Genomic DNA, 12,638 nt, shown 5'->3' with positions numbered 1-12,638 from the left:
TATATTAAAGGACAGTCTCAACTTGAATTTATTCTTTTCTTCTCTCTTGAGATTTTTTACAACTACATTCTGTTTGCTCTCTTTGTAAATTCTTTCTTCCCGGTAAGAATCATGTTTGTGAAAAAACCCACAACCGTTAGGTTTATAAGAAAAAAAAAATGAGGCTGGTTCTTTCTTGATTTCATTTTTATGAATATAATTTTTTTCTGATTCCACTTTATTTTTGTCAGAATCCTTTTCAGTAATTTATTAATTCAGAAATATTTGTCTCTACTAGGTGTCAGATACTAAGAATATGGAAAAAGCATAAAACATGGTCTCTGGCGTTTAGAGAAATCAGCAATCTCAGGGGGAAAACTAATGGAAAACCAAATGACTTGTAATACAAAGAGTGCTGGGGGCAACAGAGCTTATTTTTTACGCGGTGTTTGATTACTCTTATTAGGATGTACATTATATTATTTTTTCAGTATCAGGTTGTGAGTTTTAAAAACTTTTTTAAAGTCTGAAACACTTCTTCCATGTGCAAGCCGTTAATAAAAAAACATTTGGTGAACAAGCAAAATAACATCCAAGTTGAAAGTTCAAATTCCCAAGGTAGTGCAAATTACTATCAGGATTATGTTTTTTAAAAAGCCAACATAACCCAATCCAAAAATGGGCAGAAGACCTAAACAGACATTTCTCCAAAGAAGATATACAGATTGCCAACAAACACATGAAAGGATGCTCATCAACATCACTAATCATTAGAGAAATGCAAATCAAAACTACAATTAGGTATCACCTCACACAAGTCAGAATGGCCATCATCAAAAAATCTACAAATGCTGTAGAGGGTATGGACAAAAGGGAACCCTCTTTCACTGTTGGTGGGAATGTAAATTGATACAGCCACTATAGAGAACAATATGGAGGTTCCTTAAAAAACTAAAAATAGAACTACCATATGACCGAGCAATCCCACTACTGGGCATATACCCTGAGAAAACCGTAATTCAAAAAGAGTCATGTACCACAATGTTCATTGCAGCACTACTTACAATAGCCAGGACATGGAAGCAACCTAGGTGTTCATTGACAGATGAATGGATAAAGAAGATGTGGCACATATATACAATGGAATATTATTCGGCCATAAAAAGAAACAAAATTGAGTTGTTTGCAGTGAGGTGGATGGACCTAGAGTCTGTCATACAGAGTGAAGTAAGTCAGAAAGAAAAACATATACCGTATGCTAACACATATATGGAATCTAAAAAAAAAAAAAAAAAGGTCTGATGAACCTAGGGGCAGCACAGAAATAAACACGCAGGCATAGAGAATGGACTTGAGGACACGGGATGGGGGAAGGGTAAGCTGGGACGAATTGAGAGACATATACATATGACATATACACACTCCCAAAAGTAAAGTAGATAGCAAGTGGGAAGCAGCTGCATAGCACAGGGAGATCAGCTCAGTGCTTTGTGACCACCTAGAGGGGTGGGATAGGGAGGGTGGGAGGGAGACGCAAGAGGGAGGGGATGTGGGGATATATGTATACATATAGCCAATTCACTTTGTTACACAGCAGAAACTAACACAACATTGTGAAGCAACTATACTCCAATAAAGATGTTAAAAAAATAAAAAGCAAACATAAGGAATATCACAAGACCCTGTTTAAGTGGACGTAAACAGGGGGAAAAGGAGTAAACAAAAATAAAATAAAAAGCAAACGTAAGGATCAAATAAAATAAAAAGCAAACGTAAGGATCATCACAAGACCCTGTTAAGTAAGTGGGCAAACATAAGGAGCATCATAAGACTCTGTTAAGTAAGTGGACGTAAACAGGGGAAAAATAAGAACACTGTTTCCGCCCGGTTTCGAACCGGGGACCTTTCGCGTGTTAGGCGAACGTGATAACCACTACACTACGGAAACCCGCCTGTCCGCAGTGGCTGAGAAAGTCCTTGATATCGCTGTTGTAACGTGCAATTCACGAGCGCTTAAAGGTAGGGTTAGCGTAACTTTTAATAGAAAGAACAATGAAACCAAAAAAAAAGGAAAAATAACCGTATGTCCAGTTGAACAGTATTACCATTTCAAAAGTTGGAATTTGCATACACTTTTTGCAAAGCCCCTAGTTAGAAATCGGGCACCCGTTGGTTGCACTTTTTTGCGGTTTACTTTCTTCTACGGAAAAGAAGTGTTATATTTTGCGTTACTCTGTTGAGAGTACCGGATGAGTTTCAGGGCTTTGGCGGGCTAGGAAGGGCTGGCCGCACGCGAATCCCGGAGTCCCGGAGTCCCGGCTCCCGCAGCGGGGCGCAGCTCCGCGCAGCACCAACCTCCTAGCTGTTACTTAGCTAGCGAGAAAGCGATCCTTTCAGCCTCTGGTGGAGGGACTTTTGAATTTCCTCTGCTCTGTACTTGTTTTAGACGGCACTTGTTTTAAAATCTTCTACAGGGTGTGCAAAATTGAAGAGGTTAAAAAAGAAAATCAGACATCGAGATGCACCTTTTTGGCACGCAACATGAATAAATTTTTCTAAGCCTGAGCTTCATATGACCTAAGGAATATCGTTTTTCCTGCAAAGAGACAGACACATCCTTATGCCTAAAAATCAAGAATTTTTAGGGAATGAGAATGAGCTTCCATATTACACCGGGGGCAGGGGCGTGGGGTGGGTAACCTGATGGGATTGCTTAAAAAATTTAAAAATGAGATTATACTTTTTTGGTTTTGAGTACATTTTGCTTAGAAAACACGGGGAAAGAAACACAACAAAGTACTGCCCAGAATATATAGAAATAATAATAAAAGTATTTAAAACCCACTTTAAGTCCTAGCACTTTTTCCCTTTCTCTTTTTACAAGTTGACGAAATTCTCTTTTTAGAAGTTCAGAAGCATGAACCGTACCTCCCCCGCTACGACACTTTACCCTGTCAAATCTCTCCACCTTTTTCCAGTTTCGAGGGCGCATTTCAGAGCTTCCCGCAGGCCCTTGGACAGACATCTATTAACCAGAATGTAATGACGTTGAGAAATAAAACTGTTTTTATGGCTCATCGAGGTATTAGAGAAAGCCTCTTGTGAAGGGTTAGATTTGTATCTAGCTTTCTGGGAAGAAAGTCAGGTTTTCCTGATATTGGTATTCCCGGATTCCAAGGGGGTGAGGAGTGGCCCAACCCGGGTGAGACGCAATCGTGGGTGGCACTTTAGAGTGCACCTTGCATCCATCGAGTCCCCGGCCTGGGACTCCCCCCCGCCTCCCCGCCAGCCCCCGGCTCCCTCCAGCCCGGCTCAGGCCCCGCGGGGCCGTGCCGGGGTCTCTATGACGCGGCGTTCCAGGTCGTCTGACCGGCACATCACTTTCCGCGCTCCCCGCCTAGCCCGCAGCCAGGGCAGCCCGAGCGGCCGGGCGACAGGAGGCGGCGGCGTCATGAGCTACTACCAGCTACCGGTGGTGATCGACAACGGCTCAGGAGTGATCAAGGCGGGCCTGGCTGGGTCCCGGGAGCCCCAGTTTGTCTACCCGAACTTTATAGGCCGCGCCAAAGGCCAGACCTGGGGGGCAGAGGGCGCGCAGGAAGTGTGCGTGGGAGACCAAGCGCAGCAGCGGAGAAGCGCACTTTCCATCAGGTACCGCCTTCTCCCGGCGGGCAGGACCCGCGTGGAGGCAAAGTAGGGGGATCCCAGAGGAGAGGCCCAACACTGAGAGAAAGGATAAGAAGTGAGGAACAGGAAAGTCTCTGCCAGCTATCATTATTGCAAACGCTCGAGCCGCAAATCTCTGAGGGTACCACATACCTAAAGAGTGAACATTGCTTGCTCGCTGTATCTATTCAAATGTATTCAAACGTACAAACACAGTTATCGTTCATAAAATACAAGTTCATTTAGGAATGTTAATTCAAGGTACCTTTGTCTTCCGGGCTATTTGTTTTCAACTAACTGATATTAAAACTGTGAAGATTTCCCTATATATATATTTAAAGTCAAAAGGGGTATTCCAAAGAGGCAGGGAAGATGGAAAGCAACAAAAATTGCAGAGGAAGGTAGCTGGGCTATCTTTTGCTGGCAGTTACCATCTCTGAGAGGCTCTGGCGGGCACTGCCCATAAAGTGCTACTGGTAATAAATACGGGGATTAACCCATGTTTGAAGAGAGTAGACACTGGAAAAATTTAAAGCTGCCATTTATCTTATTGCTTTTCCTACAGCTACCCAGTGGAGCGTGGTCTCATTACTTGCTGGGGGGACATGGAGATCATGTGGAAGCATATCTACGACGATAACCTGAAGCTAAAGCCCTGTGATGGCCCAGTCTTGATTACAGAGTCAGCACTGAACTCACTGGCCAACCGGCAACGGGTCACTGAAGTGTTTTTTGAGCATCTGGAGGTTCCTGCCTTCTATATGTCCATCCAGGGGGTGCTAGCTCTCTTTGCTACTGGCCTCACAACTGGCTTTGTGCTGAATTCAGGTGCTGGGGTTACCCAGTGTGTACCCATCTTTGAGGGTTACTGTCTGCCTCATAGTGTCCAGCAGCTAGATCTGGCAGGTCTTGACCTTACCAACTACCTCATGATGCTGTTGAAGGAGCACGGCATCATGCTGCTTAGTGCTTCAGACAGAAAGATTGTCACAGACATTAAGGAAACCTATTGTTATGTGGCAATGAACTTTGAAGAGGAAAAGGCCAAGAAAGCTGATTGTATAGAGAAGGTTTACCAACTACCTGATGGGAAGACAATCAAACTCCATGACCAGCTCTTTCATTGTCCAGAGGCCCTCTTCTCTCCAAGTCTCCTGCATCTTGAGACCCCTGGCATTGATAAGATGTGCTTCAGCAGCATAATGAAATGTGATACAGAGCTGAGGAATTCCTTTTTCTCCAATATTATCCTTGCTGGGGGATCAACCTCTTTCCCTGGTTTAGATAAGCGGCTAGTTAAAGATATAGCAAAGGTGGTGCCTGCCAACACCCCTGTGCAGGTTATTGCTCCCCCAGAAAGGAAAATATCAGTGTGGGTGGGAGGCTCTATTCTTGCATCCCTCTCTGCCTTCCAGCACATGTGGATCACCGCTGCAGAATTTAAAGAAGTCGGACCCAACATAGTACACCAAAGATGCTTCTGAATACAGATAAAATGGTTAGAAGAAAATGTTTTGAGTACATGTGACAGAAAACTTTGGATATTATATGTTTCTGGGAGAACAAAATATTTCAGTTATTGGAAGGTCCATGTCTCTGTTGCATTTCTATAATGGGGGAAAATAATGATGAAGCAGTCAAATAACATATTTATTGAGTAGAACCAAATTAAATGCTAGAGGAGACATTACTCTTTTAATTTTATTTCTTTGGCTGTGCCGGGTCTTAGTTGTAGCAGGTGGGCTCCTTAGTTGCAGCATGCATCTGGGATCTAGCTCCCTGACCAGGGATGGAAGCCGGGCCACCTAACATGGGAGCATGGAGTCTTAACAACTGCACCACCAGAGAAGTCCTGAGAAGATGTTATTCTTTACCTTGGAGATCTTACACTTCCTTTGGAGGGAGAGAGCAATTTGTGGTACAACATGATATGTGCCAAATGAGTGATACAGATTGAAGGTTGTTGAAGTTTATGGAAGCAAGTTTGCTATAAGGGAAGATTTCATAGCAGAGGTATGCCATCATGAATAGGGTGGTATTAGGATGGGTGTGGGAGCATAATAAAAGAGGGCAGATATTCAGAAGAGCATAGTGGAAATGAGCAAGAAGCTAGATAGGATGAACAAAGCATACTCAAGGCATGTTTAATACACTGGTTTTGTTAAAAATGAAGAGCTCATATCGAGCAGACTAAGAGCAATGACTAGGAAGGTAAATTAAGGCCAGAGACTGGAAGGCTTTGTTTTAAATGTCCTATAGGCAAAAAGGAGCCTTTAAAGATTTGAAAAGAGGAGACATAAGGAAATTAAGATGAATGTGGTAGTAGTTTGGAGGCTAAATTGGACTGGGAAAGGCCCTGGAGATTCAGTGATCAATTAGAAAGTTGTTAGTGTAGATATAAAGTAGTCAATTCTTATACTCAAGATTATAAGCAATAGGAATTAAAAAGAAGAAATTATGAAAAACTGACAAGTCTAGGTGCCTAATTAGTTATGAAGGGGAAAGAAGGGTCTGAAATGACGAAGGTAGCTGAGAGAATGATGGCAATGTTGACATAACTCAAAGTATGTAGTATCTGCTCTATGGAAAGCACTGTGCTAAGTGCAGTAAGTGCTAAATCAGGAGTCAGATTGTGTCCTTAAGAAGCCAGCAGTCCAGTGTGAGAGGTGAAATTCATACTTTAATTGCAATAATATAAGGTGGAAAGTGATTTAGTGTTCTAAGAGAAATATAAAATGGGACTTACAGGACTTCCCTAGTGGCGCAGTGGTTGAGAGTCCGCCTGCCGATGCAGGGGACACGGGTTCGTGACCTGGTCCAGGAGGATCCCACATGCCGCGGAGCGGCTGGGCCTGTGAGCCATGGCCGCGGAGCCCGTGCTCCGCGATGGGAGAGACCACAACAGTGAATAAGCCCGTGCAAAAAAAAAAGGGGACTTACAGGAGGGAAAACAACTTGAAGGCTCAGGGAAGGCTTTTGGGGACTGGGCTTGAAGCTGAAATTTAAACCTAATAGAGTGCCCGTCCTTCTGAATTTAGGGGCAGTATATGTGGGTTCAGGTCCAGGCCCTGCCACCTACCCACTGCATGATTTAAACAAATTGTTTAAATATTTTGAAGATCAATTTCCTCATTGATAAGTGGGGTTGCTAATCCTAATCCCTATCTGTCTCACAGGGTCCTTATGAAATACAAATGAGATAATGTCTCTATGGGAACTTTCACAATGTTATTTTTTGCTTATAGAATTAGACTATTTATAGGTCCAGCTCATGCTACTTCCTCCATAGTCAAAATCGATTATTTGTATCCTTCAGCACATTATATTACTTGTACTTTTATTGACCATTTAATTTATGCAGCCTTATCTTTTGGTTTGCTTGTCTTTCTCCCTTACTAGATATGTTCTTAGAGGACAGGGATTGTGGGCTTTCTCTTTTCATCTCTGTCCCCTTCCCTGATGACTTCTGTGGTGCACTCCCAGTAGATATGCAGTTATACAGAATTGACCAGAAGCACACTGATGGCAGAGGGAACATGAGGGCAAAGCCTCCAAGGTGTAAAAATCATGGGCATGTACAAGCAGCAGGAAGTAATTCAGTTTGGCCTGAAGCATTTGTGAAGAGGTGCATTTCATTTTTTGACATGTGTTTATCATTTTAGTGATTGTAAGCAAAACTACTAGATTGGATAAGGTGTAGAAAATGATTATCTGAGAGCAGTTTGAATAGTCGATGCCGTACTCACTAGAGTCACAAGCACTGTAGAGAGAATTGTTGCAGGAAGGGGGACCCCTTCTTCCAGGGCCCGAGAGTGGGCTCTTGTCTAACACTCGGAAATGAATAGTCCGAGGAGACACACATGCTGACAAAGCAAGAGGCTTTATTGGGAAGGGGCGGCGGGGCAGAGAGCAGCAGGGTAAGGGAACACAGGAGAACTGCGCTGCCACGTGGCTCGCAGTCTCGGGTTTTATGGTAATTTGGTTGATTTCTGTGTTGTTTCTGGCCACTCACTCTGACTCAGGATCCTTCCTGGTGGCACACGCATCACTCAGCCAAGATGGATTCTAGCGAGAAGGATTCTGGGAAGTTGGTACAACACATGGACTGGAGTCTCCTCTCTCCTTTTTTTGGTGGGGCGGGTGGTTCGCGGGCCTCTCACTGTTGTGGCCTCTCCCGTTGCGGAGCACAGGCTCCGGACGCGCAGGCTCAGCGGCCATAGCTCACGGGCCCAGTCGCTCCGCGGCATGTTGGATCTTCGCGGACCGGGACACGAACCCGCGTCCCCTGCATCGGCAGGCGGACTCTCAGCCACTGCGCCACCAAGGAAGCCCTCCTCTCTCCTTTTGATCTTCCCCAAATTCTTCCGGTTGGTGGTAGCTTATTAGTTCCGCATTCCTTACCAGGACCTCCTGCTTAAGATAGCTCTTGCAAGTGGTTACTATGGTACCTGGCCAGGGCAGGCGGTTTCAGTCAGTGGTTCCCCTAACAGAATGATCCCAACCCCCTCACTTTAGAATTCTTAAAGTGCTTTTTTCCTAAAAGAAGTTTCGGCTAACCTGTTTAGATACATTTATCTAATTTAAACTTCAACATCCCAGAGAGATGGGCAAGACAAATAGTATTTCCATTTACAAATTAAGAAGTTGAGATGTAAAGAGGTTAAGAGATGTAAATTTAAAGTGTTCTCCAAAGTAGCTTGCTAGATTAGGCAGGGGCATGGTCCTTAACTGTGGTTTCTTAGGCAGTTAACCCAACAACTAGCCTGGAATATTCTGTACAGACTCTAGCCTCTTCATTGGGGTCATGGATGATCCTTTTCAGGTAATCTAGGGAAAGGAAATAAAATGTGAAATTTGCGTTTAGTTATATTTTCCCCTATCTTAAACCATATCGAACCAATCCCCTTAACATTTTACTTTTCTTTCAGATCGCGGTGCCGCTAGCGACAGCTCCATGAAGTTCACCCAATTGAAGAGTTCAACTTTTAAGATTAGCCAGTTATATGAAAAACAGCATGTACCGGCCAATATAAAAACCTGCTACAATTTATGGTGCATTGTTCTTTTTTAACACTATCACGACACAACATTAAAGCAAAGTCAATGACTGAAAAGCCTTTATTTCCTAATAAAAGGGAGATTCAGTCCTCAATGTTGAGATCGAGAAGAGAGTAGTTATACGTAATAAAACAACCTCTGCTCAGGAAGGGAACAGGTCAGGATCGCGGAGGCAGCCCAATGAGCCAAGCCAAGATTCTGTTCGGGAATCTATTTTGGTAAAGTTCTCTAACAAACGTGATGATCCGAACTGAGAATTTGGCCCTACAATTTTTGTATGAACTCCATTTCTTTAAGATAGTAACGTGCACCTCGCCTGGTCTGTAAGAGATGGAAAACAGCGCTAAAAAGCATTCAAGTTAGTTTTCAAATTACAAGTTAATACGTCTGAAGAAAAGATCCAATCTTCCCGTAAGGAACATGTGGGTGGGGCGGCGATTGTCCTCATGGCGGGAAACAGAACTTTTGAAAAAAAAAAATTTTGTGAGACCGGTTCTCGCGAGAGCCGCGGCGGGCTGGCCCCAGCCAATCCGCGCAGGCGGCGGCCACTCCCTTTATAAGGAGACGCTGGAGGAGGCGCTGTGGGTTGCGGAGGGTGGGCCCGGGAGTGGTGGCTGCCATTTCGTGTCTAACCCTAACTGAGACTGGCGTAGGCGCTGCGCTTTTGCTCCCCGCGCGCTGTTTTTCTCGCTGACTTTCAGCGGGCGGAAAAGCCTCGGCCTACCGCTATCCACAATCCAGACCGAAGCAAACAAAAAATGTCAGCCGCTGGCTCGCTCACCTCTCCCGGGAACCTGCGTGGCTCGCCCGCCCAGGCCCCGCGCCCCGCCTGAGGCCGCGGTCGGCCGGGGCTTCTCCGGAGGCGCCCACTGCCGCCGCGAAGAGTTGGGCTCTGTCAGCCGCGGGTCGCTTGGGGGGCCGAGGCGAGGCTCTTACCGCAGGGAAAGGAACGGAGCCGGTCCCCGCGCGCGGTGCGCTTCCCTGAGCTGTGGGACGTGCACCCGGGACTCGGCTCAGACACTTGCAGCCGGAGGAGCTGCGGGGGTGGGGCGCGGGCAGTCTGTTTTCTCCCTGGGAGGGACTCCGTTGGTGCGCGTCCGTCTTCCCTCGCCGTCAGTGGTGGGCCTGTGGGCCTCCAAACTTGGAGATTGGACCACAGTGCGTGCAAATCAACTGTCAGAAGGACACGTGGAGGCACCTCCAAAATTGGTCCCAGTGAATGGGCAGTGAGACGAATAGCCAGCTGGCCGTTCCTGTGTAGGGTTTTTTTGTCCTCCCTCTCTGGTTTTGTTGCCCTTTATCATAGTATCACAACGCAGTTCCTGCTCTGCGGATTTTGTCGAGGTTTTTGCCTCTTCCAAAGTATATCCCGATCAGTCCCGACAATCGGGTATGGAAGAGAAGTGTTTTTTTGTGAGATTATTAAACACTTAATATTTGTTAACTGGAAGAGCTAGTCTGTTCTTAAAACAGTGGAAATTCTGTTCCTTAATGGTCGTTGCTTTTCATCTTTGTCTCCGTCTTTGGGTGCAAAGTATTAAGTGGTGACGGAAAAGTGTACGAAGAAATATATATCCCACCCCCACCCCCACCCAAGAATTGGGTGAGGTTTCTTTGCCAAGGGGGGGGGGGAAGAAAAAGGCCCATTAGGAAACAATCAACAGGTCATTCTGCCCATTCGTCTCCGAAATCTAACTTCCAGGTTTATGTGGGAATTGAAGTCAGTGCCTTCACTTCCTTGAGACAGCTCTTCTGGCGGCAATTGCTGGGACAGAGAGTACCCTGCAGCCTGAATTGTAAAGGCAAATTATCAGTGTGATATCCAGCCTGGAGCTGGACCCGACAATGGAAAAGAAAAATCAGGACCATGTCAGTATCTACATGAACATGTCTAGCATTTCATCCTGTTGCCTGAAGTAGGTCCCTCAGTGTCGTCTAATACAATTCTTAGCTTTCAGTTAAGAAATGTGAAAAACCTGGACTGCACTGTTTCTGGTAATGTTCTCTAAGAAGGAAAAAGTTTTCCCATCAGCATGGTTTTGTGGAAAGAACATGGGGTAAGTTAGTGAATGACGTTCTCGTTCTGATTTTGCCAAAGATTTTTCTTGGTTTTTCAGGTAACTCAGCTAGCTTCACTAAGCTTCCATTTACTCAGAAAGTGACCTTTTAAGATCGCTTTTGAAGACTGCCAGGGTTCCTTGAACTAGAAATAAATAGATGTCTTTTGTTCCTGCTCCATCTAGTGGTACTTTTGCTTCTCCACATGTACAAAATTTGTGATGGAGTCTGCCCTGAGGCAAGGATGGCCACCTACTGGGGACAAGGCTCTTTTTTTTTTTTCTTTTTTTCTTTCGGCCTCCTGAGGCCTGCAGGGTTTCCCAAACACATGCCCCCTGCAGTGGAAGCCCAGAGTCTTAACCACTGGACTGCCGGGGAAGTCCCTCTCTCTCTCATTTTTAAAAAAGAAAGTAGTGATTTAATAAATACAATTTAAAAGACCACAGCCGTTTTCTAGTTCTTATACTTGAAATCCTCTCCTTGACAAATGTCTTATAAACATTCCAAAGGAAAATTCTCAGTATTATGAACATCTGATATATTTTTTTCTGTTTTGGCAGAATGATTCTCTTCCTTAAATTATATAATTTTGGAGCAAGAAGGGGCCATAGAGTTCAACCAATGAGATAATTTACATGATAACATTTTGGAGATAATAATTATGGCAAATGTGACTTCTTATTGCTACAAGATTTGAGTCCCTCTACCAGATGAAGAAACTCCCTTGGCTAAGTTAATTTTTTGCGGAGTTGGAACCAGCAATTAGCCCCCTGAACTTTAAAGTCCAGTGTTCTATTTACTATGTGGCACCTTAATGCTGCATTGGCTTGTCCGGGAAAGATGATTAGTGTTAGCTCCACCACCATTTTCTGGTTTAAAAATAAAATAACATCTTTAAAGGTTACTTGCCTGTGAGCTTAGTTTTCATCCCCTGCTCTCTTCCCTCCACAACCTTCTTTGATAGGATTTTGTGCTGGAAAGTCCATTGTGTGTTTCACTAGTTTACAAGTACAGTTTATTCTTGTTATTTGTGGTAGTTCGTTCTATAAAGTCACCGTAACACTGAATTAGTGAATACGAAACCATTTCTCCTAGGGGAAATACAAGATTAGGTTCCTGAGAGCCTCTAGTCACATCATTTTCATCAACTGATCAATGAATAATCTTGTTTTATGTGTGTTTCTATTTAAAGACACCTTATTTAATATATACTATTGATTCATTATCATTGAACTCATATTCAACGACTCTATATATAGCTCTTGCCTGTATATGAGCTTATCTACACATATATTTTCTGTAGGCATATCACAGCCTTCTTTCACTTAGGAACACCAGACAGCACTTCAGCACTATACCTGGGGTCATTTTAAACAGCAAAATCATCAATAAGCACAAAAATGAAAAAAAAAAAAGTTCCACTAAATAGATCATAAAAAGGGCACTTGTTTACAGTGTTCTTTTTGGAATAAGTAGGCAGCGTGTCACCTTGTTGGACCTCAGTAGGGAAACTTTGTGTCAAGTGACTCAAATTTTTCACTGCTCAGCATGTGTCCATGAATGACTGTAAAAACGCTTTAGCTATTGATTTTGGGGTTACAAATAAATTTTAGTAGGTGGATTTACAAATATGGAATCTGCAAATATTGAGGATTGCCTATACTTCAAGGTCTGTGCAACCCCTGTACCTGAGAGAGACTGCATGTATCCACATGGCCCCTGAAGTACTTGGGGCTTATTTCATGCCTTTAAGATTATTTAAACAGTGATTTGCAAAGGGTTTTAATGGGGGAAGGGGTAAATGAAATTTGAAAATAACTATTTGTCTCAATTATTTATTTTTAGTTACTTATGATGAATTTCAAATAATAAAGGAG

At 43.9% G+C, this 12,638-nt stretch overlaps 1 protein-coding gene across 1 annotated transcript; it reads left to right on the top strand.

Annotated features, from left to right (window-relative positions):
- Nucleotides 1–3,430: 3,430 nt before the first annotated feature.
- ACTRT3 (actin related protein T3) lies at nucleotides 3,431–5,129 on the top strand (the record flags this gene model as incomplete). The annotated part of the gene is made up of 2 exons (XM_082654619.1): nucleotides 3,431–3,630; nucleotides 4,211–5,129. The coding sequence occupies 2 exons, from the start codon at nucleotides 3,431–3,433 to the stop codon at nucleotides 5,127–5,129; spliced, it is 1,119 nt and encodes a 372-aa protein (XP_082510745.1).
- Between the last annotated feature and the right edge of the window lie 7,509 nt (nucleotides 5,130–12,638).

Source organism: Grampus griseus, assembly GCF_964374135.1.
Source record: "Grampus griseus genome assembly, chromosome: 5".
Classification (NCBI taxonomy): Eukaryota; Metazoa; Chordata; class Mammalia; order Artiodactyla; family Delphinidae; genus Grampus; species Grampus griseus.
The sequence above is the reverse complement of the archived record's forward strand: the minus strand, read 5'-3'. Positions and strand labels throughout refer to the sequence as shown.